The 27879-nt window shown below is 39.1% G+C and overlaps 1 protein-coding gene and 1 non-coding gene across 2 annotated transcripts; one reads left to right on the top strand and one right to left on the bottom strand.

Moving 5' to 3' along the window:
- Positions 1 to 42: 42 nt before the first annotated feature.
- LOC131968805 (protein kinase C delta type-like) lies at positions 43 to 27863 on the bottom strand. The gene is made up of 17 exons (XM_059329831.1): positions 27725 to 27863; positions 14033 to 14163; positions 13504 to 13776; positions 10790 to 10958; positions 9677 to 9708; positions 9489 to 9574; positions 8825 to 8954; positions 8589 to 8689; positions 8381 to 8465; positions 8007 to 8125; positions 5494 to 5667; positions 4879 to 4970; positions 4696 to 4758; positions 4404 to 4542; positions 1984 to 2172; positions 1675 to 1803; positions 43 to 1523 (listed from the first exon to the last, which is right to left on the bottom strand). Exons 2-17 carry the CDS (start codon positions 14139 to 14141, stop codon positions 1365 to 1367), a joined length of 2049 nt encoding a protein of 682 aa, XP_059185814.1. The 5' UTR covers positions 14142 to 14163; positions 27725 to 27863; the 3' UTR covers positions 43 to 1364.
- On the top strand, positions 12967 to 13038 carry trnae-cuc (transfer RNA glutamic acid (anticodon CUC)). Its single transcript has one exon. It is a non-coding gene; the product is annotated as a tRNA-Glu (tRNA).
- Positions 27864 to 27879: the final 16 nt, after the last annotated feature.

Raw genomic sequence — 27879 nt, 5'->3', positions numbered from 1 at the left:
TCTCCAAAAAATTTTAATGCAATATAAAATACAATCAAGTGACACCGTCTGACAGGGATTTAATTAAGAGTTTACAATGCATTTATTTATAATCAGATGTAAAAGACGCAGAGAGTAAAAAAGTACACCCATAACTCACAGGCAGCTCATTGTAATGTACATATTAATTTTCCATATACAGCACTATTATTTTCATGTTAAAATTCCTACATTCAAGTAATATAACACATTTTAGAGACCAAATGTTAACAGTGAAATGCCCATCCCTCCCACACAAAATAACACATCCTTCAACACATATAGATGTTCAGGTATAGTACCATACCATTGCTGCAACTCTTACCAAAAAGTCTTAAGTCCCCAAAAATCAATTAATGTATGGAACGATTGCTTGCACTATGCTTCAGTTTGATATACAGCAAGAGGTTTGACACAAATGGCACACAAAAGACTGCCATGTAGGAATCATGTGCTAAATAAAAAATAAAAAATAAACAGATTAATGCTTTTGAGATTATGTGAGACTCGGGGGTGTGCTTAGAGCACCTTCAATTTCTCACAACAGTGCTGTCAGTGATGGAAAAAACTATTCATTTCTGCAATAACCTTCAGTTCAGAGGGATTTAAATCCCTCTTGCAACTTTATAGAGCCGTTCTTTGTATGATGCCTTATATGTCTACCAGAGGGATCAACTGAGAACTAATTCAACAACGTTCATGACTACAGTAGCACCGTTTGCATCAAAAAAATACCTGCACAGCCACAAATTTGTATGCATGCAGTAACACACAAACACATACAGTACAGGTGGGGTGTAATACGAGGCATGCAGCAGGCAAAGCACACAGTGCGAGTGAACACCGTATGTATCACTGAACTCTCTTGACTTGCATGCGCAGTGCTGGATGTATATATTTGTATAACTAAATAAGATGTCATGGTTGTGCCTGTGATTTTAAAATTTTCAGATACAGTACATTGGGTGATTCTTATAGATTCAAGGTGTCAACATCACAAAAATAAAAAATAGACAGAAAAGTAAGAAAAATAATGCATCATTGACTTTTACCCCCAGCATTGATTATAGTAACCCTTGTTTCATAGCAATCACCCTTAATTTCCTGGAGCTTTATATTATTTTATACACCTATACAGTTTGACAGCTGAGACAAGATTATTGCTTAGGATGCCAGCATTTCATTTCATCTCTCATCCTACAAAAGACGAACAAAAGAAGTCACAGTCAAGCCCAAATATTTCATGTTCTTTTTATCCATCCAGTTGAACTTATGAAGATAACGTGAATAGAATGAGAGCCTATTCCAAAGTGCTGGGCTAAGACCATGTTCCCAGAGGAGCCATTTCATTTGCTGATCATGTTTTCCAGTCTGGGGTTGACAAAGGAAAAGCCAGCGAATGCTGTCTGGTCCATGGAATCGATGAGGTTCTTGTCCGCATGGGAGAGCCGTGGCTTCTCGCTCAGGAACTCTCGGTCAAAGTTGCTGCAGTCACTGGGGGATTTCTGTGGGTGGCAGATCAGAGATTTCAGTTAGGTTAGGTGTAACAAAGGATGCTGATGCTATCACTATTCTGGATGCATGTAATAATATTTAGAAGAATGGATTTCAGGTACCTATATAGCTTGTCTAGAAAAAAAAATCATAGGTTCTTACCACTTTGGGCCTAAAAGGAGGGTCTACTTCTCTCTTCTCCAGTGCTGGCCAGTTGATGGTCTTGAAGAACGGATGGGCACGGATGTCTCCCACCACACCCAACCTGCGACTGGGATCTCGTTCAAACAACTGGATTAATAATGGAGAGAAAGAAGACATTCAAAACACAAATACCGCTAACAATTCACTATAATACTATAATGTGGTAAGGAGGAAATGTCTGCATTGGAATCAATTCATGTGTATGATGTAAACACGTCTTTCTGTGAAACAAAGTGTGCCTTATAACATATGTATCCTATTAAGTACCAGTTCAATTAGGTTCTTGGCCTCCTTGGTGATCCACCGAGGGTAGTGAGGGGTGTCCGACCTGATCGACTCAAACAGTTCATCCTCATCGTCGCCTTGGAAAGGTGACTGACCAATCAGCATCTCATACACCAGAACACCAAATGACCACCAGTCCACTGAGAAGGTGTACTTCTGTCCTAGCAGGATCTGAGCAGAGACAGATTACATGTTAGAAGGCAGAATAAAGACACACACTGTCTAGTTGGAAGAAATCTGCTGTTGTTCACTGGTATTGCAGCAGCCTAGTGAACATGTGTAGAGCCTGATAACCACTAGGAGGAGCATAGCCTGAATGAATGAAAGGATGCATGACAGGGTGAATAGGTGGCAACATGTAAGCCTTGTGCCTCATAGGGGCAATTTCATTTTTTAAAATATTTTTTTATTTAAATAATTTTCGGCTGTGTTAATGCAAATGGCAAGTTTACAGTATTTTTCTGGAATTTTGAAAGCTGAACCTCAACTCCTATAATAAGTCTATAACTAGAAAATTTCCTCTGGGGAAATTCTGAAAGGGCCACGGGGGCTACTGCCTGTGTGTGTACACTATGATGAGATTCTTCAGAGATTTCAAACAATGAATACTAGTAATATTATGATGCTATATTATAAACAAGGAGCACACCTACAACAAGCATTCCTTTTCAAGTATTTATTTATACAGCAACCTATGCCCTTTAACCTCAAAATGTGTATGTGTGTGAAGCATGTGTATCTGAAGGAGTGTGCACGATTATTCGCGCATGTTTGTGCGCATGCGTGTATCTGTAACTGTAATCACATAAAAGGATCAAAGACAATCAGAGCAAAGATCAAAGGCAATCAGAGCAGAGCAATCAACAGAATTAACTGCCACCTGTAGAAGGTCCCGGAACAGTGATAGCAGCCAGAATTGGACAGACTGGAATTTCTGGCCTCGAACAGAAAGCATTTTTGGCAAAACAATAATACCTATCATTGATCCGACTTCACTTTGAGCGTCCCGAGTTCTTCCTGAACATCTACATATGTTTTTTTATTGAAGAAAAATGAAGAAATAGCTTTGTAAGAGCCATCTGAAAAACTTTTAAATATGCCTTTCTACAGAAATCTTCCTACGTTTTTACTAAGGGAGTCAGTGAGGCTGTTGGTGCGTGTTGGTGGCGCATCTGTGCGTCCTACGCCCAAACTATAACTCTGACAGCTTTACAAGAGGAGTGTGAGTGAGAAGACAATTTTTCCTACGTTTCTATGTATAAATTATTTCTGTTGAGTGGAATTTTTGGCCTGGAGCGCAGTTTTCAAATGTATTTTTTGACAATTTTTTCTCTCACTCTACACTCTGGGCGATGACATCACACACTGTGACACGAACATTCTGTGCAATACACACCCATTATAATCTCAGAATTTCTCCAAAAATGATCATGGTCATTGAACAGGGATTGATAAAAAGCTATATGACCTATCGAAACGTGGATTAATACACCAATACACAATACTTGTGTCTACTGTTTAAAGTTTAAATGGAGTCTCTGAAATTATGCCGGAGAAGTAGATGTTTGAAAATCTCCTATTATTGATCTTTTTCGCTCATTTTTTTCTGGCCGTCCCATTGACTTCAATGCAAAATTTTGTTGTTTAGTTTTTCGCGACTTACGTCATAGAGAAAAGTAATAGCACACCGATCCCGATCAAACCGCACGTTTTGATGTATAACTTGTCCTGCAACTCTTTGAGTGGCCCTAATAAAGTATGAGCCTAAATCTGATGAAATCCATTCAAACCACAATTTTTGATCCCACTGCCATTACAGAATGAAATCATGGTCTCTATTACATCAGACTTTTAGTCTACAACCCTGGCTTCAAAACTGTAGGTCCTACAATTTTCCACCTTAGTCAGCCACTTCCTTATGTCAAATAAATGCTATTTTCCTGGTTTTCACTAGGGTTATTGCTGCTGTATTATCAAGCACTGCAGTGTTTGATGTGATGCATCCAAATAAATGTTGTGCTAATCACTGATGTATCTCAGGTTGTGGGGGAAAAAATCCCTTACCATTTAGTATCCAGAAAATTATTCTTTGTATTAAAAAATCAACAGTGGCATTTAATAAACAAACCAGTGTTCAAAGGTTTAAAATTTAACAATATTAAGGACTATAATAGGACTAAAGTTGGTCAAAGTTTTAATTCAGTGAAAGTGGAAAAAATATTAAAAATAAAATATTTTTACGACACATTTTTTGTTTCTTTTGTCCTCTAAGGACACAGAGTAAATTACTTAAAGGGAGATAAAATATATTCTACACAAAATTGCAGAATACATAGGTTTTAGGGAATTTGATAGGAAAGTAGTGGTATGAAATGTGACATCAGCCGGGTCCTGAAACTAACCTCAGGTGCAATGTAGTCTGGTGTCCCACAAAATGTGGTGGCTCGGGCTTCTCCAAACACATTCTCTTTGCACATGCCAAAGTCTGCTATCTTTATGTGTCCGTCCTTGTCCAGCATCACATTGTCCAGCTTCAGATCTCTGAGGAGAGACATAAGGAAGAGATATATACAATGTACAACCAGTTCAACTGCATTACATTGGGATAAAATTACTATAATAAAAACAGCAACAATAGATTCAGTTCCAGCCTCCACAGAAACAGGTTGAATATGAGTGTCGGTGGGATCTTACCTGTAGATAATTCCTTTTGTGTGCAGGAACTGAAGTCCCACTATGATCTCAGCACCATAGAATCTGAAGGTTGAAATGTGCAGAACAACCAATTAAGACCGTTTTTACAGTTTCAAGTTATAGATCCTTCACTGTGGAAAATGACAGTTACTGTATTACTCATAGCACTTTGAGTGTACTTACGTGGCTCTGTTGAGATCGAAGCGGCCTTTGTCTTGGATGTGGAACATCAAGTCGCCTCCATTCAGGTACTCCATTACAAAGAAGAGGTGCTCCTGTTCAAACAACACATTATTGTCAGCTCATTGTCACAGACAAATGAGACATGAAGAGTGTGTGTGTGTGTGTGTGTGTGTGTGTGTGTGTGTGTGTGAGAGAGAGAGAATGGATTCAGATAAGGGGGGCCGGGAGTGTGGGTCTTTATCAACAACTGGGAATTGCCAGTCCTGTCGCTGCTGCACAGGCTGATTCTAACAGAGAACATGCTGTTATACATTTTACTGTTCCAGGGGATCTTAAAAGTAATAGTATTATTGATGTTATTATTATTTGTTTTTTACTTAATGTATTTATTATTATAAATAGTATTCCTTTATTTCTGCATTAATGTTTCTCTATTTTAAAATTATATCATTATTATTTTTGTGTTCTTTCTATGTCTCTTCATTATCTTTTTTGCATTATGTTTGTTTATTTGAAAAGAAGCATGGCCATTGTCTTTGAAAATGACGCTTCTCAACAAAAACATTTGAAACAGCTTTTATACATTTTTCTAATATCTTTGTTCAGTGTACTTACTTTAGACTGAAATGTGGAGTAGAGGTGTGTGAGGAAAGGGTTCTCCCAGGCGAGGGCCAGGACTCTCTTCTCCACCATGGTGCACTCCACGTCGTCATCCATGAGAACGACATCTTTCTTCAGAACCTTCACAGCAAAGTACTGGCCCTGTCCCTTCAGCTCTGCCAGCAGCACCTGGAGTGTCAAAGCCACATAGAGTTAGGACTTCATCAGTGTGATCACGCCAGTTTCATGGAATATAATCACAGTAACGCAACATAAATATGAGTAGTTTTTTATATCTTCATGTTTTGGTGAGGCTCATTCTCAGTGTACCTATAGGAGGACACTGGATGTATGATCTCGCTGTAATACATTGGATTTAGATGAAACTTCCATCATCTGCTTCTCTGTTTTCCTCAGATAGGTCAGCCTTCATGTAGAGTGTATGTCTTTGTCAAATTTTGTCCTGCATCTATAGTGATTGATGAATAACCAATCTTTTTCCTCAACTGAAAACAATGTCTCATTCAGCATGAGGAAAGTCATCATTTAAAATGCAGCAAGTAGATTTATTGGTCTAATAAGCTTAATTTATAAAAAATGACGTACACCAGTACGGAGTCCCCCAGGGGACACGGGGGAAAAAAAAGATGGGTGAAAAAAAAAAAAAATGATGGGTGAAAAAAAAAAAAGGACGGACTTTTGCGAGATCCCGAGTTACTTTTGCGAGATCCCGAGATAGTTTTGCGAGATCCCGAGTTAGTTTTGCGAGATCCCGAGTTAGTTTTGCGAGATCCCGAGATACTTTTGCGAGATCCCGAGATACTTTTGCGAGATCCCGAGATACTGACGAAAGAAGAGGAGCAATGGAGGAGCGATATTCGCCTATTTTCCGGCCTTCTAACTGGAATAGCGTCACGAAAACCGCACCAATTTCCCCCAGGATGGTTTTATTTTGTACAGAAAACTAAGACTGACATTTCACAGGCTTGATCAACTCCCCAAAATCAGCGAGTCTGGCGAAAGATTAAAGTAACCGGGCCGAATATACGTCCTAGTGCCCAACGGCAGCCAGAGTGCTTAGGGACCGTCGCAAAAGTGCAACGTCTTTCTTTTCTATTTTTAATAACTCACTGGAAGTTCATCTAATAAACACCAAACGACTTCTGATGTGTTCATGAACTCACTGTGGACTTCCCACACCCTTTATTTTCAATACACACCTTTTCAATTCCTTTTATTCAGTGTGTACAATATTTAAGCCTTTTATTTTATAATAGCTCACTTGATTTTATAGATATCAACACTAAACCACTTCTGATGTGTTCATGAACTCATTGTGGATTTCCCACAACCCTTTATTTTCAATAAACCCCCTTTTTTAAAGGCACAAGTAATATGTGTGTATAGTTCTTTCATATATAAGGCCTTTCTTATTTGATAGCTGTTTGAATCAGTCACAACCCTTTAGTTTGGGTTAATAATAAAGGATGTGGGGAATCCACAATGAATTCATGAACACATCAGAAGTGGTTTGGTGTTGATAGGCTATCTATAAAAACAAGAGAGCTATTACAAAATAAAAGGCTTAAATATTGTACACACTGAATAAAAGGAATTGAAAAGGTGTGTATTGAAAATAAAGGGTGTGGGAAGTCCACAGTGAGTTCATGAACACATCAGAAGTCGTTTGGTGTTTATTAGATGAATTTCCAGTGAGTTATTAAAAATAGAAAAGAAAGACGTTGCACTTTTGCGACGGTCCCTAAGCACTCTGGCTGCCGTTGGGCACTAGGACGTATATTCGGCCCGGTTACTTTAATCTTTCGCCAGACTCGCTGATTTTGGGGAGTTGATCAAGCCTGTGAAATGTCAGTCTTAGTTTTCTGTACAAAATAAAACCATCCTGGGGGAAATTGGTGCGGTTTTCGTGACGCTATTCCAGTTAGAAGGCTGGAAAATAGGCGAATATCGCTCCTCCATTGCTCCTCTTCTTTCGTCAGTATCTCGGGATCTTGCAAAAGTATCTCGGGATCTCGCAAAAGTATCTCGGGATCTCGCAAAACTAACTCGGGATCTCGAAAAACTATCTCGGGATCTCGCAAAAGTAACTCGGGATCTCGCAAAAGTCCGTCCTTTTTTTTTTTTCACCCATCATTTTTTTTTTTTTTCACCCATCTTTTTTTTTTCCCCGTGTCCCCTGGGGGGCTCCGTACACCAGAAATTAGGTAGGTGGTAATTAATTTAATAACTGTAAAACAAAATCAAAAAACAAATCAAATATGGTTTAAAGGTCCAGTGTGCAAGATTCAGGAAATCTATTGGCAGAAAGGGGAAATTAAATGTATAACTATGTTTTTCAATAGTGTTAAATCACCTGAAGCTAGGAATCATTGTGTTTCTGTTAGTTAAGAATGAGCCCTTCATATCTACATAGCGAGCGGTCCTTTTCCATAGAGCCCACCATGTTGTAACACCATCTTTCTACAGCAGCCAAGAACTGACATACCAATGGGGGCATGGGGGCCTACCTTGCCGAAGCTGCCTTTTCCCAGCACCTTGTGGAATATCAGGTGGTTCATACTGAGGCGTACCCGGGGAGTTGTAGTTGCAGCTGTGGCAGGGGCAGGGCCTTTGCCAGTGCCATCTGCTGTAAATGCACATTTGCACACAAAGTAAATACACATGCAAAGCTGCATGCAAACTCATACAAAGGAAAATATTTGAGAATGTGAAGTTAGTTAAATACACATGCAAACTCATACAAAGGAAAATATTTGAGAATGTGAAGTTAGTTAAACAGACTATCAGCAACATTACTTTCCAATTTCACCTACTGAGAGGAGACTTGATTTAAATCAAACAACTTAGTGCTACAGTGTGTACTGCAATGAACACATCTTACCACTAGGCTCCACCTTTGCACTGTTGATGTCTTGATAGATCCCAATATCGGATGCATTGGAGTTATCAGGCTTCTTCACAGATTTCTAGGGATAAAACAAGTTTGTTCCTTAATATTGTAAATCAGCTATTAATAATTTGTAAAAACAATTTTAAATGCATAAAATGTACATAGTCCACATAAAATTTAAAAAAATTACAGTACAAACCTGGCTGATTTGAGACAGAGCCTCTGCCAGTAGTTTCTGGTTGATTCCACACAGATTGGCCACTTTCTTCTGACAGTAACTATGTACGTTCATGCCACAGTCTGGTCAGAGGTTTGAAAGATACATTGAATTGGAATACAATGAAAAAAAATGTCAGAGGCATGAAAGCGGGCAAAAGAAAGGCAGATATAAGATTTCTAACAAACAAAGAACAACAACAAACACATTAGACCCACCTTCACATTTAAGGCCCTGTTTGTAGAGACCCCACAGCAGACTGCCACAGTGGTCACAGAAAGTGGGACTCTTATAGTTGTAGTGTTTGAAGCGATGAGGCATATCAATCTTGAAGCGTTCCTTCTGGAACTACAAACACACAGAGATCCATTAAACGCTCAGAAAGCTGCTATCCATATATATTTGTGTGTGTTTTGCCACTTTCGGTTGCTTTTGAGTAGCAACTATATATATATATATATATGTATATATATATATATATATATATATAGTTATTTCTAGGTCAGAGTTGTTTTTTAAAACTTTGAGTAGTAAAATAAACACCTCAATGTGTATTTTTGGATGTTTTCTTTGCACTATTCCGAAGAAGACAGCACAAATGTCAAACTGGCCAGTGCTTGAAAATACAATGTTTTTGCCTGTGATGTCTTGTTTTAATTTGTACTGAAGATTGCATTGTTTCAAGTATGGAAAAACATATTGACCTAATTAATGATTAATGGGCTATCTCATAACATTGCATAAGTAATTTGCAATCAGATAAAGCAGGAGGGAATACCAAGTCATTATTGAACCAAAGCTGGAAAAAGCAATAAGAGCTAATGCAGTTCATTGTCAGATGTGAGGTGAGGTTTTGCACTGATGTTGGGAAACTTTTCTCACCATAGTGTCACGACTGTTGGCTGCTGTCCCAGTGCACCTGCCAATGATTTTTTCGATGCATTTCTTGTGGATTGCCGCGTTGCATTCTGGGTGAAATAAATAAATATTGGGTTAGCTGTGAAGAATACAAAAGGATGTAATGTTATAAAAATCCATGTAGCAGTTAATAATTTAAAAAAAACACTTACGTCTGCACTTGTAACCTTGCTTGTTGAGCCCCCTGTATATGAAAAAAGGAATGTTAATGAAATCATTGTATTGGGTGAGAAGAAGTAAAATAAGGAATTTACTTTAGCCATGAAAAGAAAAATATGACTGCTGATATGAGAGCAATATATTCAGGATAGTTTTTAGTATAATGATTGTGGTTATGACAGTGATGTAGCATGCAGATAATTAGCAGAGCACAAGATTACTATGAATGTTATGCAACTACATCAGTAATGTGGCAACTTTTCTCCAAAGTATTAAGCAAGTACAAAAACAAGCATGGGAACGGCATGACAGACCCATTGCTTCAGTTGGTACAGCAATGACTCATGGGTTTTATTTGTTTTCACCAGAGTTAGAAGATGTCTTTCACATGTTTGATCATGAGATTGAAAGGTGTGTGTTTAAAAATACTCAGATGATAAGTGGCCAGAGAGTCACACACACATATGCACAGACTAAAGAAACTTTCAGATTTCCTCCGGCCTGTCTCTGCAGGGGACAGACTATACTGGAGTTAGGGAGATAGGAGGAGGAGCTTGGCTCACAGGTTAGTGCTGCTGACATAGTTGGAACACAGCTTTGTGGGATTTCCCTAGACAGTGACTCATTCTCACAATAGCAGTCCTGCTGTTGTGTCTACCATTACAAACTCCCCCAACAGTTCCATTTAGGAAACTAGAACCACCACTAATTGGTCTTTTGAGAAGCACCCATAGGGGGCTGGACCTTTCTGATTGGATAAATGATGTTTTTGTCTCATTTAGTACTCAGAGCACATGTAGTAGCTAACAGCATAAATGGTCTTGAATTATCAAAGCTGTTCCAGTGGCATCTTAATAAAAACACAATGCTGATTGTAATAATAATGCACAAGAACAAGTAGACAGCCAAATTGGCTGCTGCTGGAGAAGTCATGCCCAGACAGTCTAATTGGAAATTACTACTATAGTCTCTCTCTGGAATACACTCAAAACATACTGAAGGTCCAAAGTGAAAGAAATCTTTGCAAAGCTGCGAAAGTACACAAACATAATGGTGACATCATAGTGACAGCTGTGATGTAAACAAGGCAAGACTTGGCATCTCACCAGACAAACTCCCTGCACACAGAGCAGAAGGTGGGCTGACCGAAGAAGGTGGCGGTGAACTCGTGGTTTTTGATGAAGTGAACCTTGGGCTGCTTGAAGGCTCCTCTCCTCCTGTTGAGGGTTGTGAGTCCATCTTCAGGAGAAACCTTCACTGATGGCTGACACATTGCTAACAGGAGAGATCAATTTACAAGTCAGACAGGTGGCGGTTATTTTATTTTTAAAATGTATTTATTTATTTTAAATCTGACACTGCACAAAGAAATAAAAAATGCTATAAAAAAATCTCACTAACATTAAGTATACAGAAAATAATACAATTTTTGTGTTTTGTTTTTCTTTCATAAATAATAACAACGCCAATATGTAAACAAGCTGACATTTGAAATATCTAAAATCCTGAAAATGAATGGATATTTGATAGTTATGATCAGGACTGAAGTGGGTTAAAAGATTTTACTCTGTAAAAGTGGGAAATAATATATAATTTTAAAGGCAGTTATTTGACACAGACACTTTTGTCCTTTTTTAAAGGGATGCACAGGGGTTGACAAGCAGTTTGTTTTTTTAAATCAAGCTGATGAGCTTTTTGGATGTTCTTTAAAGGACGTCACAGTGTGCATTATCATAAATTAGTCATCAGCTTTAAAAGCCAAGGGGTATTCAGTCAAAAAGCTCAACTAGCTACAGAAGGAGGCCACTGTTGCTGCTGTTAGATGGAGGGTAAACACAGAAAAAAAGCCATCTTGGATAAGCGGCTTCGACTGACGCAAGTCAACGGGGTGGGGTCAAAAGTCACCCAGAGAAGACTGCAAAAGAGGCGTGAGAGAGGTAAACAAAGACAGAAACTCTGGGAGAGATAGGAAGGGTAAGTGGGTGGATGTGGGGGAGGGAGGGGAGAGATAGAGGGACAACTCAAAAATGGAGTAGCCTTAAAGAGACAATTGATAGACAGGGAAAAGTGGGAAGAGTGATGAGGTGAGTGAGATAAACTAATTTCCTCTCTGCCATTCTACTGACAGATGTTTATGTTTGGACTGCGCTTCAGTGAGCTGAGCCAACAGTGGGAGTGAGAGAGAGGGTGAGTGAAAGAAGACAGACAGGGGGAGGCAGACAGAGTTGAGGGCTGTTCACACATGCCTAAAAATACTACGGGCTGCTTTTCAGGAAACCTGCGGAGTGTGTAGGAGACAGCTGATGGAGTATGGAGCTCTTTCATAACGCAGTGAGTGAGGGACAGAGCCTCCTCTCATGACCCGCTCCAACCCTGAACACTGAACCCCAACTGTGCTGCTCCCACGCAGAAATTCCCCCTGAACACAATTTTGTAAATCTCACTGTTCACATGTTGGCAGACAGCAGTGGTGACCATTGACTGGGTTCCCCATGAGGGGTGGTGAGCTAACAGTTGAATAAGGCACTGCCAGACAGTGAAATCTTGTCAGGAAGAGGGCAAAATCACGCTATTAAAATTATTTTACTTTTTTATATTGTTTATCGTATAACTTTGTATTTATGTATGGCCTGATCATACCAAAATATTTAAATGGTGAATGTTTACCCTCATTCCTGTCAACCTAAAATAATTTAAAAAAATCTTAGCATGACATACAAATATAGGCCTAATATACTGTATGTGCCTGTTTAACCCTCAACACATTGGTACACTGTATCAAAAGAAATGCCATAGCACTACTTGTCAGATATTCTGAGCCATACTCATATACATAAACATTAATTGTTGTGTTCAGTATTTGAGCTACTGATTCAAAGTACAGCCAGCCCCGAGGTTTAATGACTACATAACCTTGAATGATTGTTGCAGTGCACTGGCTTTATGACACACCTGTTGTCAGCTGACTAGCTTAGTGTGAGATATGTCACCAGCATGTGGATTAACCCATGGCAGTTTGAGGTTTGGCCCAGAGCACGACAACTCAAAACTCCATAGAGAGGACCACAATAACTAGCATGACAAGCTGTGGTTTTGAAAGTGAAAGGAAATTAACACCAGATGAAGAATCTTTTCCTCCAGCAGAGGGCATCACATATCAACACAGAAGGAGAGTGATTTTTTTGTGGGTCTACATGAGGGTTGTGGGAGAGACGCAGAAAGGGGGAGGGGGGCAGGGAAACAGCTATGCCAGCAGACTATCTTCTTTCATGCAGCTCATCACTCCCTGGTGGTCTAGTGGTTAGGATTCGGCGCTCTCACCGCCGCGGCCCGGGTTCGATTCCCGGTCAGGGAACACTCTTTTAAAAGCCATGTAAACTTTTCCCCTGAATCAGCTACTAAGTGATGGGGTCCGACAAGAACACACAGTTTCCTGCCAAAGTTGTAACAGTGTTGATTATTGGACATGAGAGATTTTGTCTGTGATATTCTCAATCATGTGATATGGGTTGGGCTTATTTAGAAAAAGGTGATTTAATGTCATGTATTTCCAAGCAACATTTACAAATATTTGAATCTACATTTAAATGACAGTTGTGAGGTTCTTTGTATTGTTGCTAGGCCAGTATCAGATTTAATCTGATCGAACCACACCAACACAGTCGAGATGAAGCAGATATTTTTGAGTTATAAAATCTTTAATATTATATAACAATCCTTTTTGCTGAACTTTAACTTGCTTATTTATCCAATCACATCCAAAGTTACTGTATACCAGAGATATACAGGTACATTAAGATGCAGCTGATGAAGATGTTACCTGCATCACTGTCCTCCAGGAAGAACTGCACAGCCATCTGGACCCTCCCTGAAGGATGCAGGTCCACCCAGAACTCAGCACGGCCGCTAGTCTTGGACTTCTTGCAGCGTTCTGCCAGTACGGACACGCCCACCGTGGCCTTGGCCAGTGGCTCCTCAGCACTCTGCATGAGGACCACTTCTATGACTCGCCCCTCATAGATGTGAGCATCAAAAGTGGACTTCCAGACTGGATACATGGTGGGCTTCCTCTGGACCAAGGTCTTTCCTCGCTCTGTGAAATAAGAATGAGATCATCAATGGGAGCAGAATGTCCATCTTTAACTTTTCCTTTCTCAGGAAAGTCACAGCAAAGCAGTGATTACAGTACAGCCTGGAGTTGGCAGAGAGCTTGCTTGTGAAATTTTTGAGCGCAGCAGATGGTGGCTGTTAAGGGCAATTAAATTCGGCACGTCTGGTCTGCCTACTTCCTGTGCCATTCCCCATATCTAGATAAGATTATGACTGCATGTGTTTGTATCTGAACATACCTGTGTTGACAGACTCCTTCATCTTGATAGCGCAGATGGGAGGGTCCGACAGAGGAGGCAGAGCACCAACATCATAAGCATTAAAGGAGATACGCAGGAAGGGTGCCATGGTGACCACTCACCAAAGCTTCCTAGAACAAAGACATAAACTCATAGTTAGAACATCACATGCACCCACACACGCATATTCATCTTGTACGTGGATTGCTTAAGTTCTGCACTTAAAACAAGAAGGAAGAGAATCTGTGGTTAACAATGTGCTCAGATCAGAACTACAGAGGAAGCAGAAGTTTCAACTAAGGACATAACTTTGGAAACTACCTGCCTTTATGTCATTCCCTCATCCTGTTCTCGTGTGCACAGTTTGGGATAAGAGACACACATCTCCAAGACACACAGAATTAGTCACGGAATTAGAGGAAAAAGACCAAACAGAGGTTTAAAGATAAGCAGTGAAGTCTTTTTTCCTTGTAATTCCTTGTAACACAAATTCTTCAATCCTAATTGCTTATTTCTAGCTGGCTCTACTTAGTTGGCTGTATACATTTGGATCAGTGGCCAGTCTTTAAGGTCTTTTGCAGCACTACATCACAGGGAAATCGTCATCACGAGGATCAGTCTTGCCAATTTCAAGTGTTGTTTATCTGTATTTTGGAATAATGTCTCTGTCTAAAGGCCACATGTTAAATTACAGTATAAGAATTATCCCAAGGTACTTGTTATATATATATATTTGATAAGACAATATATATTGCTTTTTTGTTCTTACATTTTAAGTACAAATTCAATTCTGCACTTCATTTCAAAAGCATAAAATTGAAACAGAAACCACAGCTTGCAAAAATATCCACCCCCTTGCATCATTTAAGATGTGTTGCTCCACTGACAGACTTGTACAACACTACTTTCCATGTGTTTTGCACACTTCCTCTTTGGGTGCTTCTTGTGGGGTTTACCAGGTTCATGTGATCCCTTTTTTACGCTTACCTTGTTACAATAGCTAATTTTTGTTGGGAAATATAAATTAACCCAGAAATACTTGCAAAAACAATATTTCTCTTGTTTTAAGATATTTTTATGCTACAGATATAACAATAATAAAATGTCATAATAATGCCAGTAATGTACACACCCAGGCCTGCTATACATAATAATTATAAAGCAGATGTAAGCATGATGTCAAATGTATGTAAATATGGCGATAAATAAATACACAAACATAAATACCCATTTCAAAAACAAGTGGGACGCTGTGTGAGAGATAAATAAAAACACAAAGCATCTAATTCAGGACTCTGAATGAATATTAACAAAAAGGTTTATCAGTTTAAAAATAAAATATAGTCTTTGTATCATTTTCAATTAAATATATGTCAAAAAAGATTAGCAAACTATCACGTGTTAAGAAAAACATGTTTTAAAGGAGCAGCCAGTGTCAGTATTAGTGACATTCCTCTTTAAGGGGCCTTGTTACAGATTATAATGGGTGACATTTTCTAAACTTAAGGAAGCAGCCAGTCATGCCTTGTGCTGAAAACCACAACAAACAGTTACTGAACCTTTCACGTTATCAAGAAAGTTTCACACCTAAAAGCCATTTATGCTATGTCACAGACTAGCAGGACCCAGAGGGCATATCAGCCTACATCTTAATTCCCAAAGCAGCAATAAAATCCCACAACATTCCTCCCCAGACCACATTTTGTGAGCTTTTAAGTTCCTTAACTTGATCTCATGTAGCTTTCGTCTTTTGCCCCATTAACATAATCTTGGCTTAATATGGCATGCCTGTGATTTGAGGCAAGTGGCCTCTCATTCTACTACACAATGAAGTTTAGCTTCTTTATGAAATGTCATTTCTGTACAGTAATTCCTTCAATGAAAATGTGCAGATAACCTTCTCTTAAGTGAGTATGAATATGTACTTTAAACTCCTGGACTGGAATACACTGTATTCTCTGCATGCTTTCATAATTAATCATTCATAACGAGACATGTTTTGCCTGTGTTCATGTTCCTTTTCACATTGCTAAATGTAAAGCCTAGGTCTTGAGTGACTGAACTGGTGCATGCTGTGATAAATATACATGTATGCGGCTCAGCATACAAAGGGACTTGGTTGTTATATTGAGCTGAGTGACACTCAGGGTTTTAGAGAGGGTATTCTATTACTTCAGCTAAAGGTTTTTGAAAGTGGAAACCTGATCTCTAATTCTCTGCTATTTTTTCCCCCCAAATCACTATGTGAACCTGCTTAGCAGTCCAAGACATTGCTGCACTGCACAGGTATCAGGTGAAATTGTGTGCAATTGTATAAATGTGTGCAGCTGACCATAATCCTTGATAAAATGACTTGTCAGTAGTGTGTAAAAGGCACTGGAGCCAGAAAGCCTGTGATCCAAAATTTGCTGGTTTGATATCCCAGACAAGGTGAATGTGGACGTGAATGACTAACACTGTTGTCTCAGGAACAATCATGAAGGTGCACTTTGAGCAAGATTCTTCACCCAAAACTGCTCCAAAAGTCAGAGGGTACTCATTAGCCAGCAAATAGGTGAGGAAATATCAACATTCCAGTATATTTTAATGTTAAGTGGTTAGAAAAATGGCATGTGAAGTCTTTGATGTATAATTCTTTGGAGCCATTGACGTAACTTTGGTTGTGGCTAAGAAACACGGCATACATTTTGAAATGTTAATTCGTGAAATCAACATACAGACAATTTTCTAATTCAACGACTTTTGTTGAGTAAACCACAGTCCATGCTCTAACAGTAGACTGTATACACACACACACACACACACACACACACACACACACACACACACATTTGCCGTCCACTCTGTCATCACTAAACTGCTTTTAAGTGAAATTTCACCTGGGGATCGACATGTTATAACTTAATTTGTCTCTGATTTGGTGGACAGTTTGTGTTAAATTCTGAAGTTGATAAATATATTTACATATTTTAGCTAGGTAGATTCTGAATATTGTGCATTCTCATTTGAATGACACATTTTTGTTGTTACTGCTGAAGGCTTTGGCTGACCCATGCCTGTCTGGGATCTAAAGACTCTGAAACAAGCAACTGTTTCTGAGTGAGGTCAGGCGGGTCGAGGAAACACTAGAGCTCTCACAATACTGCCCACGCATGCTCACATACAGACACACTCACAAAATCAATATTTATCAAAGTTATGTAGATGCAGATGTGAAATACACACTAAGACATACATTTGAGAAACCATTTCCAATAAGCTTTCCACACACACTCTTTAATGTACACATACACTCACACTGCTACATAGAAAAGAAAGCCTTGTTCCCCAGAGAGAGTGGAAAAAATGAGCACATGCAATTGGGGAAGGGGTGGGTAGAGGAAAAGAGCAAAAGGGAGGGAAAGAAAAAAAAACACTGGAAGGCAGACCAGTGGACATGAGGAGAAATCAGACTGAATGATAGAACCAGATTTGCTTCCACAAGTCCAACCATAATGAAGTCAACTTCCAGAAAGACGGATTTTGTTCATGTGCGTGTGTATGGCCTCAAGGAGCCTTTTAGTCTTTAACTTTTGTCCTAGAAAGGACTGCCACGTACTAGTAAATGTAAAGCTGGATTACCAGCCTGTGGTTTATGGGTTAACTTGGTTCAACACAAAATAATTAATAAATTATGCACCAACTGGAAAAAGGCATAACAACGAGATGTAAGTAATATGAACATGCCATTAAATGACACTTGACTTCACATGAAATCCCTATCACCTGTCATATCAGAGAGGAAGTTTAATGACCTATATATAATGAATAAACCATATGCTTTGATGGCAGTCTATGTCAGAATTAGGCCTGGGCCGATAATCAATAAATCAATTAATCGCACGATAAATTAAATGAACTCAATAATTTTGCCAGCCTCGATATATCGCCATGTGCATGCGTGTTTGTTTTCCTCGTCTGTTGCCTCCAAGCAGGCTTGATGACAAGAGGGTTCACTCTGTGCTCGATCTCAGCACCTGGGCGCTTTTGTTCCATAGCAGAATGAGCGGAGTGAACCCTCCTGTCAGTCATCCAGTCTCTTTGTCTCTGTGGGGAAGGCTGGGCCGCTAGCATTGGCTACACACAGAGTGCAGCAGGTGAGCCTCGTGCGGAGCAACGCGAGGAAAAAAGATGATTGCAAAGCCAAATGCCACAGCCCCGGTGTGGGAATATGTCGGTTTCAAACCGAATGAAAAAGGTGAGCCCATCAACACACGGACGAGCCTGTATGCCGAATTTGTTCAAAAGTGGTGGCAACAAAAAAAGCCACCACAACAAACTTGCATGCCCATCTAAAGCAGAACCACCCGACCCAGTTTTCCCAGCTGGGGAAAAAAACTGCACCTGGAGATGCAGAGCCTTCGTCCCGACAGTCAACACTGGTCGACAAAGTAAATATAAACGCTGTGCGCTCACAGAAAGTGGAGTTTGCTACATCGCAAAATAAATGCTGCCCTTTAAAAAAAAAAAAAAAAATGTTTGTTTTATTTATTTAGGATATTTAAACGTTCTTAAAATTACAATTACAATGGTAAAAAACACTGAGAAATAAAAGTGTATTGTATTTGAAAGGGTGTGCATTATTATGATATATTATCATGTTGACAATAATATCGTTTATCGGCAATAATTTGTGGGACAATATATCGTCCAGCAAAATTTGTTATCGTCCCAGGCCTAGTCAGAATCAGCAGTTAATGATTACAACTTCAAAAAAGGATTCTTGGAACAGTTAATCCTGTGATGAACAGGACAATCACACATTTCAACAAGTACCTCATAAAATAAGTAGATCAATAAACAAGGAAATAGCCTTTACCTGTAATGATGTGAAACCAATACTCAATTAAAAAGCATGTATTTAACACAACACAATACAGGGTAAAAAGAGATGCGTGCCTGTCTACAATAGATCAAGTCACACTCTGTGATGCACCGCAAATAAGTCAAAGGTTTGGTATGTACTGGAATAAGTGGAAGGAGTGATCAAGCTGGTCTAGCAGGTTGGGGAGCTTTTGAATGTCAACCTTTAATCAGTAGGAATATACAAAGACAGGTGTAATTACACAGAAAGCAACAACAACAGAATTTCATTCCTTTCTCCAGCGCATTCCATTCTGCTACTCGCAGTCAAATAGGAAATCCACAAATCAATGACAGCGATGATTAGATTATTGATATATTATTAGCGTAGGGATTTTTTTCTCATTCATCAGCCATAGAGCTGCCTGCAAAACAGCTCAAAGGGATTCAGATATTCAAATTGCAATTTCAGTTTTGAAAGAGTGTATCCAAAAGCAGAAAAGCCAATAATTGGGAAGACGGAGTCAAAATCGAGTTGCATTTCCCCCAGCGGATATATGCTTTGCAAAGGTTGGGCTTCACTGTCATCTGTTTTCTTCAACTTTCTTTGCATTATGAGCTGTTTGTGTTGTCTATTGTTTACACGGCTAACAGGTTTTTTAAAAATGGAAAAGTTCCTCTGGACTGAAGTAAATAAAATAAAGCAATGAGAACTAGCAACTATTATATTAGTAAAAGATAATATAAGTAAATTGATCTGTTTATTTTAATTCATTTCAAATATGCTATGTTTTTAAAAAGCAACAAAAAATAAAACATTTATCAACATTTTAAAAAATGTATGCATCAAGATGCACTGATAGTTGTTTAATAGCCATTTGAATCAGAATTTAATCAAATCATGAGGTGCCTTGAGATTCCCAACCCTTGTAAACAGTGTAGAACTTGTAGCCTTATAGTATGGTCCCTCAATTTGAGGACAATTCAGCAGGACAACAATCTTGTAGACAAGAGCAGTTTTTATGAGCAAACAGTGGAATGTTCATGACTAAACAGTAAAGACAGTTACCTGACCTCAGTCTAACCGAGTATGCATTTTACTTGCCAAACTTGAGGCAAAGACCCCTGAAATGAGTAAGAAGTGAACATGGTTGCACCGCACGCCTGTTAGAGCATCGTTAGGAAATGTACCAGAAAGTGTCTACTGGCCTACTGCTGTCACGGATTACAAAGAAACCAAATATGAAACATTATATAACTAGTAGGGCTAAAATTCCCACATGTTCTATGATGTGAAGGTAAATGTGCCAATGTCCAAGTAGTCCGTGACTGCACAGCATTTTGACATTGTATATCTAGAAGTTCTTCATAAAAAGCAAGATTTTATTTATTTATCTTAGGGTTGTTGTTTTTTTCACGATAAAAGACATTTAGGACTAAAGGCACCTAAATCTGAACATGGGCTTTTTTTTCCACAGCACAGACATTTTGACTTGTCATAGAAGGAAGTGTGCAGGTGTAACCAGAAATAATGATGGCTCAGTTTCCGTAAGCGTCATTAAATCTTACAGTAAGGCATTCCAGAGAGGCAGCATGCATCAGGACCCTGGAGCTGTCTCATCTTTGGAATGCAGCCATTGTTCATGGTGTTAATTACTCCTGTACCTTTTCTATTCTGACATTTGAACAAGTCAGATGGAAGAGCACAAGGTAAAAAAACAAAAAAGCTGCAGTTTCAGTGTCCTGTTTTTGTGCATGGTGGCTCACTCTCATGGCTTATGCTACCTATACACCAGAAAGACTCCTGGAAGACTATCACCTCACACCTGCTTACATCTAAAGACAAGTGTTTAGAGTATTTACAAGACTACAACTAGATTCTTTTAGCATTTTTTACCTACCATGCAATTTTTTTTCCTCATCATGCTCTAAGTAAAAACTTACAAATTGGAGAAGCAGCTTTTGGCGACAGCTGCTCTAGTGTGTGCAGTGGTTTGTGTTGAAAAAACCCCACAAACAATAAAAAGAAGAATAGATGCCACAAAATGCCCCCTCACAAAGCTGAAAAAGGGTTTCTGTTTTTCTGACATGAAAAGTTGACTATTTTACAGTAAAAAAATTGTTTAAAGTAAAAAAAAACCAGATATAAGGAAGAATAAAGGAAAGGAAAATGTATAAATGAATTCATGATTTACATTTATGCCCTATTTAATTATGTGTTTAATTGAATAGTTATATTTATCAGCTCTTTCAACTCTCATTTACTTAATCAAACATTAATTATCGATTATTTATTACTTATTTATGTATACATTTATTTATGCATTTTAACTGGGTCTCCTTACTGTTCTCTTTACTAAGAAACAGCGCCCCCAAAATCCCGCTTGTGGCCGTAAATATATGACATCACTATATTTTTATTTAGGACTGAGCTTACGATGATTATTGTGATGTTATTTTTTCCTGTCTAAGTGGTTTTACTGGCCGGTCTGGAACCGGGGACCTTTCCCCCGCTCATCTATTGGTTGTTGATTGTGTTACGTCACTGCGACTTGCAATAATATCAAACCATTGATATGATCACAAACCCAAGACTAGGAAAAGACTGATATGAAACAGCGCAGATTACTACCTTACACTTGACGATCGAGATGTCGGGAGCGCGCTGTGACTCCAGTAAAACTCCTAGATTTATTGAAGACTTTCAGTTTTTAGTCTGGGACTGTAAAAATCGTTTGGTGTAAGCCCAGCATTAGTGAGACAATTGAATAGAACAGAGCCATCGTTACTGTCATTATTAACACCCGTGCTTTTCCCGCTTTGACAGACCAGAGTGGCTTCTGTGAAAAAGGCCACATCAGTAGAACAGATTTAAGACAAAGACCATTTCTTTATTAATTACTCACTCCGGGTGACCTAAAATTTTTGAAGAAACATTGCTTCAATGCTGAATTGAGAATTTGAAAATGGAGTAAATTCTTAATGAATTTAAGTCAATGCGGGCCGTGTTGAAATACATCAAAATTATATCAAAACATCGATTTACAAATTCTCACAACTCATGCAGCAAGTCTTGTTTATCCTGTTGTAGAACAACTCTGCCACCAATGTCATGCATCTGCAATTTTAGTGAAAATACCTGTGATTGGGTAGTCTGAAGTATGCAACTGGATAAACTGGGCTTGGACTATACTGATTATAAATGCATGTTTTTCATATTGTTTTGCTGTTGTTAGCTGGAACCGCTATTTACTTTAATTCATCAATGATTTCATCCCTTTTCAAATTCTCCATTCACAGTGGTGTCATCAAAGGAAAAATATTTATAAATCAAGAATTCATTGTAAAAGGGAGGATAATTGATATAAAAATGGTTATTGTAAAAGGTGAAGAATTCCTTTAAACTTACTCAGATGAGAAATGTTTTAAAGTAATGAGTAACGTTATAAAGACCAGCCCAAACTGGCCCATGTGACCCAGTACTTGATTATATTTTAAAGACACTGACTCAATATCTTCACACATGTTTTCAGTACAGGTATGTTAGCTGGTGTTAATAAGAAACAGGGCTGTGAGAAACCTTTCTAAAAATTATGTCTGCCTCAGTGACAGAAGAAGACCTTGAGCAATAAAAACTGGCCTGACAGGATGCAAAAGTAAGCTAGAAGATGAAAAGTAGGACGCAGGTAACAGAACAACATATTTTGACAATTTTAGTCTTGTAAAATTACATGTCAAACCAACTGCTGTAGTATAACAGGCTTAGAGGTTTCTGCTTACATGACGCTGCCCATGGCGTGGCAAACAACCAGGAAGTATTTTACACATTCCCGTACAGTATACGGTTAGTATTTTCGGTAATCAATATCAGGAAATATGGATGGAATGTGAAGGAAAAAAATGCACCCTGGGCTTGTAACTCATGTGATGAAAACAATTTTCAGTTCACAAACTTTGGTTCCTTGTCCTCCCACTTTGTGTTCCTTTTACAGTTACTTCAAGAGGCTGTGCTGTCAACACACAATGACACAAATAGAAAGGGGGAGTGCAAAGCTGCGTGAGAGAGACCCAGAGCAGCCTGGCTATGTGGAGCTGGGCCAGACAGTGGCCAAGCAAATTAAGAGCTGAACAAACACGCTCCATACACTTAGTTATATTACACCTGAACAAGCATCGACAGAGTCAGACAGGCTACACATGGGCCTTAAGCTAATAACCTGGTGTGTATTTCAGTGTCCAAACAACTAGTGCATCATGAAACTGCTCTTTATGACAGCTCACAGAAAAACATTCCCTCCACACTGGAAATTAAACAGTATTCATGGAAAAGGTTTGTTCCTAACTGCTGTGTCTATTAAAATACTGATTCGGTTGTAAATCAAAGAACTCTTGTAGATATTGGCTGTGAGCAAAACTATATACAATTTTTTTTAGCTACAAATAGGATCCAGGTGTGTTTGAATGGAGAAGTTTCAAAGCTATGAATTATTTTGATGCGGTTTCTATCTTCATCATCTGCATCCAAATAGTAAAAGACGATCATTGCAGAATACACAATTCTTTGAATATTAAGGCTTATTACGGCCGTGCAGATGAAAAGTATACAATTTCAATTGAGTCAGATAAAGAGCACAGAGTTTTGGCCATTTAAAATAATGATGTTTCTCTAGCTGTGAGTGTTGATGAGCACATGTGGTCAAAATTGCATTATAACAATTTATTTAGGGATTATGGCAATGTATGTTAAATTGCTCATGCCTACAAGAATTTGGTGACTAGCCTTAAGAAGAAAATAACTTTCTTTGATATCAACCATGTACAATGAAACTCAGTGGTGCATCGGCTCAGTTGGAAGAGCAGTCACCTACTGATCAGAAGGTCGTGGTTCGATCCCTGACCATGGCCGCCTCCATGTTGAAGTATCCTTGGGCAAGATACTAAACCCCACTGATGCTGCGTTCATCGGTGTGTGAATGTATTCCCAATGGTGACAGGTGGCACCGTTGTAAGATAGCCTTGGCCACCAGTATGAATGTGTGCCCGAATGAGCGCAATCTGTAGTGTAAAGCACTGTGGATAAAAGCGATATACAAGTGCAGTCCATTTACCAACTTTTGAGATCAATCAATCCCTTGATTTTCTTATTTCATGTCTAATTTTGACAAATTCATGCAAACAAAGCAACGTAGTTCTCACAAAACTTTCCTTAATCCACCAGTCTTCCACTGAGGCATGGTGGCATGTATTATTACCACATTAACACTGCCTCCAAAGTACCTATGTGTGGTTGTGCTTGCACACACACTAATAACCTCGAACAAAGCAGCCTTTAATGAATTTCAGTGGAGACTGGCTTGAAAGAATCAAAGCTTTCCTTTCTTTCACTAACCAAGGTTAATGTCTAACACACCCACCCTCCCCACCTCCGAACCACACACTCACAGAGGTCACGTCAACAGACATATTACAGATGTTGTCTTGGGAGAAATCAACACCTATATACAAAAAGGCACGATAATGTGTAGCACTCCCCATTTGTGATGTTAAATTCTGTCTTCCTCTCACACGTACAGTACAGTAAATATATCCAGCGATCAGCACAAAGTAGGACAGGACAGAAAAGGGAGTTAAATTTGAAGACGAAAGAGAGCCGAGTTTACTGTTTCAAGTTTGGAATCAGATGAGTAGCTGTTTTGATACACTTATTCCAGTAATTGTTATATTTTAACATTGTGTTTTGAATAAACAGTAAGACCAAATCAAAACAAGCTGTAAATAACTGCCAATTGGATGCTGAAATTGAGGTAGAGACAAACTTTAGTGTGTGTGGTGTGATAACCTTTACTGATTTTCTCTCCTTCCTCCTGAGTATCACTGAGCTCTTTGGCACAGTGTCAAACCTGCTATACCAGCATGGAATGAATCCTGCCACTGTGTGTGTGTGTGTGTGTGTGTGTGTGTGTGTGTGTGTGTGTGTGTGTTTGTGTGCGTGGGTGTGTCCTCACTCCACATGCATTAAGAGTGGTGTCCATTTCTGCCTCGCTCACAGTTCACAAAGCCTTCGTCCGTTAAGACGGACAAAATAGCATCCGAGCACAGAGAGCCAAGCAGGATAGCATGATGGGAGAGAGACAGAGAGACAGAGAGGTAGTAACAAGAGGCCAAGGGCAAGGCATGAGCTACCATCATCCAGTGCTGATTTAGCTCAATTTGTGCCAAAGGTCTGTATTTGTGCGAGTGTCTGTCTGTTTGTGTAGTTAACAGCAGGTGCATTTAAGAAGATTCATGTATTGTACATTGCAACAAAAGTGTTACAACAGAGATAAAATTAATACAAATGACAACTAAATTTCAGTTTAAGCAACCAAATGCTGATTCCTGGCTGCCTACATTTTAAAAGTTAGTGTTGAGCCAGGTGGTGTCAAATACTGCTGTAGATATTTTAACATACTGCCCTTGACTTTCATATTCAGGTTTTAACTATTGTAGATTTTTCTGACACTATTGCTGAAATAACACGTGTCAATATCAAGAAGAAGAAAAAAAAAACAAATTTCTGCTAATGATATGAATCAAAGTTCTCAACTGAATGTTGACTCAGCAGTGCCACTTTGCCTAAAATTAAAAATATATGAGATTCACATTTGTATATCTTAGTCAATCAGTAATTACTAATGTCAACATTTAGTGCTTGGCAGTTACTAGCATCAGGACTAACTTAGTAACTAGTTGAGGGTTTTTGACTCTTCATTTGCTGTACCTATTGAATGTTACTTGACTCCTTCATACACACAACACAGCCTAATAAACATTAACATTAACTAAACATTAACTCAATTAGTCTGTGATGTTTTTATACGTGTACTATCAAGGGATCAGTGCTGCATGGGCAACTCCTCACTGAGCAGATGTCCCAACTGTGTCCTTCAAGCAGCTCATGAAGCCACAAGCCAATATTGACACACCAGTAACTGCAGGCAGATAGTGTTACCTGCACTCCCAAAGCTGCATTACCTCCAGAAGATAACAACAGGATACAGAGTCTTGCCACAAAGGCAGAATTGTGTTGTGTCGTCTGTGACACAAGACTTTTTTGCAAGCGATGGAAGGATTATTTCAAAATAGGATAATGTGTTTAGTGTACCTTGAAAACTGACAAGACATGTCAGCTTCTGTGGATTCAGAAGGCTGACTTGTTGAAAGCCACAAGAATGCAGGGCAGTCTTCACACAGAGACTTATTTAATCAACCTACTGACACATGGGACTTCTTTCTGTGGTCCCAGATACATTGTTGGCATTGTGTTTTACATGACGTCTGCTTCTTAATCATTGCCTTCAACCAGAAAATGTGATGAAGGATTGTAAGGGAGTTACGTGATGGAAATAGTTGCTACACCTGAGTAAAATGAGGAAGGGACCTTTGACACATCAGGCTCATGGACTTTGGTCTCAGCTGAACAACACAAACCGGTTTCAGTTCAAGTTAGAACACAATGAGCAAAGTGCTGTTGGTCACTATCTGTATTGTCTTCGTAATGACCGTGACACTAGCAGCTTTCAGTCAAACCCTACCAGAAACCAAAAGATGAAACCTGGGACTTAAAACAGTCACCTCAAACTCAAGTTATCTGCATTTCAACTTCAAGAAATATGGGCAATAATAACCACATTTTGTGACTACATGTACATTCAGTGAATCATAAAGATGTGAATGAGATATTACAGTCAATAGTTACTCAGTGTATATAATATGTTGCGCTCAATGGTAAGTTTATATAGACCGTATAATTGTCAGTACAGCATTTTTTGTTAGTTTACCTTTATAAGTTATCAAATTACTTTAAAAAGGGACAGTTCACCCCCAAATCAAAAATACCTGTTTCTTATGTAACCTGTAGTGCCACTTGTAGTGCTATTTATCAATCTATATTATTTTGGTGCAGTTGCAGAGTGTTAGGACATGCAGGCCATAGAGATGTCTGCCTACTCTCAAATATAATGGACCTATGGACTTGGCTTGTGGTGCTAAAAACGCCATACAAATGCATTTGAAAATTCAACAGCAATGCCACTTTCCAGAAGTGATGACCCGGTTACTTCAGAGTCTTGTAAGCAGTTTCACGTAGGAACTAGAAAGGCACACGGAGAGCGTATACCTCCAGCTTGGCATGTAATTTTAACATGGTGATTTGAAGTGGCATTCAAATTATTTTTCCCAGTCAGGCACTCATTTTTGTGATTATTCAGATACCACATGGACGCAGCACAAATGCCCCATCTTGCAATGTTAAAAAAAGGGAGACTGTTTTGTGGTCGTTAGCATAAACGTCATTTACCTCCATTTATATTTCCACTAAGTATAGCTACATCACTGAAGCAGACCCTCTGTTGCCAAAGGATACAACACTTCGCTAGAGGAATTTATGAAGCAAACAAACTAGCCTCCCGGTGTTACAGTGGATATTGCTTCCCAGGTCGCAGGGGGAGACAAGTAAAGTTGAGTTACATTAACCGGACCTGCAAGCATTGAAACATGGCTTAACGTTACGTAACTACAACTGTAACACGGCGAGAGAGGGAGTCATTCCGCGACAGCAACTCCTCTCACTCCCAGGACAGTCCTTTTACTTCTCCCGCTGATGCCAGCCGAGGTTTGCAGTCCAGTTTTGCTTCTCTGTGTGACAAAACATCTGCCAAAGCCGGGCTAAAGTAAAGACAGGCGACTCTTGACACCCAGTACCCTGCAGGCAAGCGGGCAAGCAAGAGCTATTGTCCAAAACTGTCAAACAACACCAAGTTTTCCCAACCGCGAAGAAGTTTAACCGCTTCTCAAGAAACTGTGACTTACCTCTCCCGCCGAGCTGGAAAATGTCTTGTTTGTCGCGAGTTTGAACCGGGTTTGTTTATTGAACGACGGTTTTCCAGGAGGTTCGACTTCAAAGTCTTCAATAGTGTTTAAGGAAGTGTTCAAGTCGGCTGCTGTTAATTCTCTCTCTCTCTCTC

This window comes from Centropristis striata, chromosome 3 (genome assembly GCF_030273125.1).
Source record: "Centropristis striata isolate RG_2023a ecotype Rhode Island chromosome 3, C.striata_1.0, whole genome shotgun sequence".
Taxonomy (NCBI): Eukaryota; Metazoa; Chordata; class Actinopteri; order Perciformes; family Serranidae; genus Centropristis; species Centropristis striata.
Note: the sequence above shows the minus strand (reverse complement) of the source record. Positions and strands in the feature narration are given on the sequence as shown.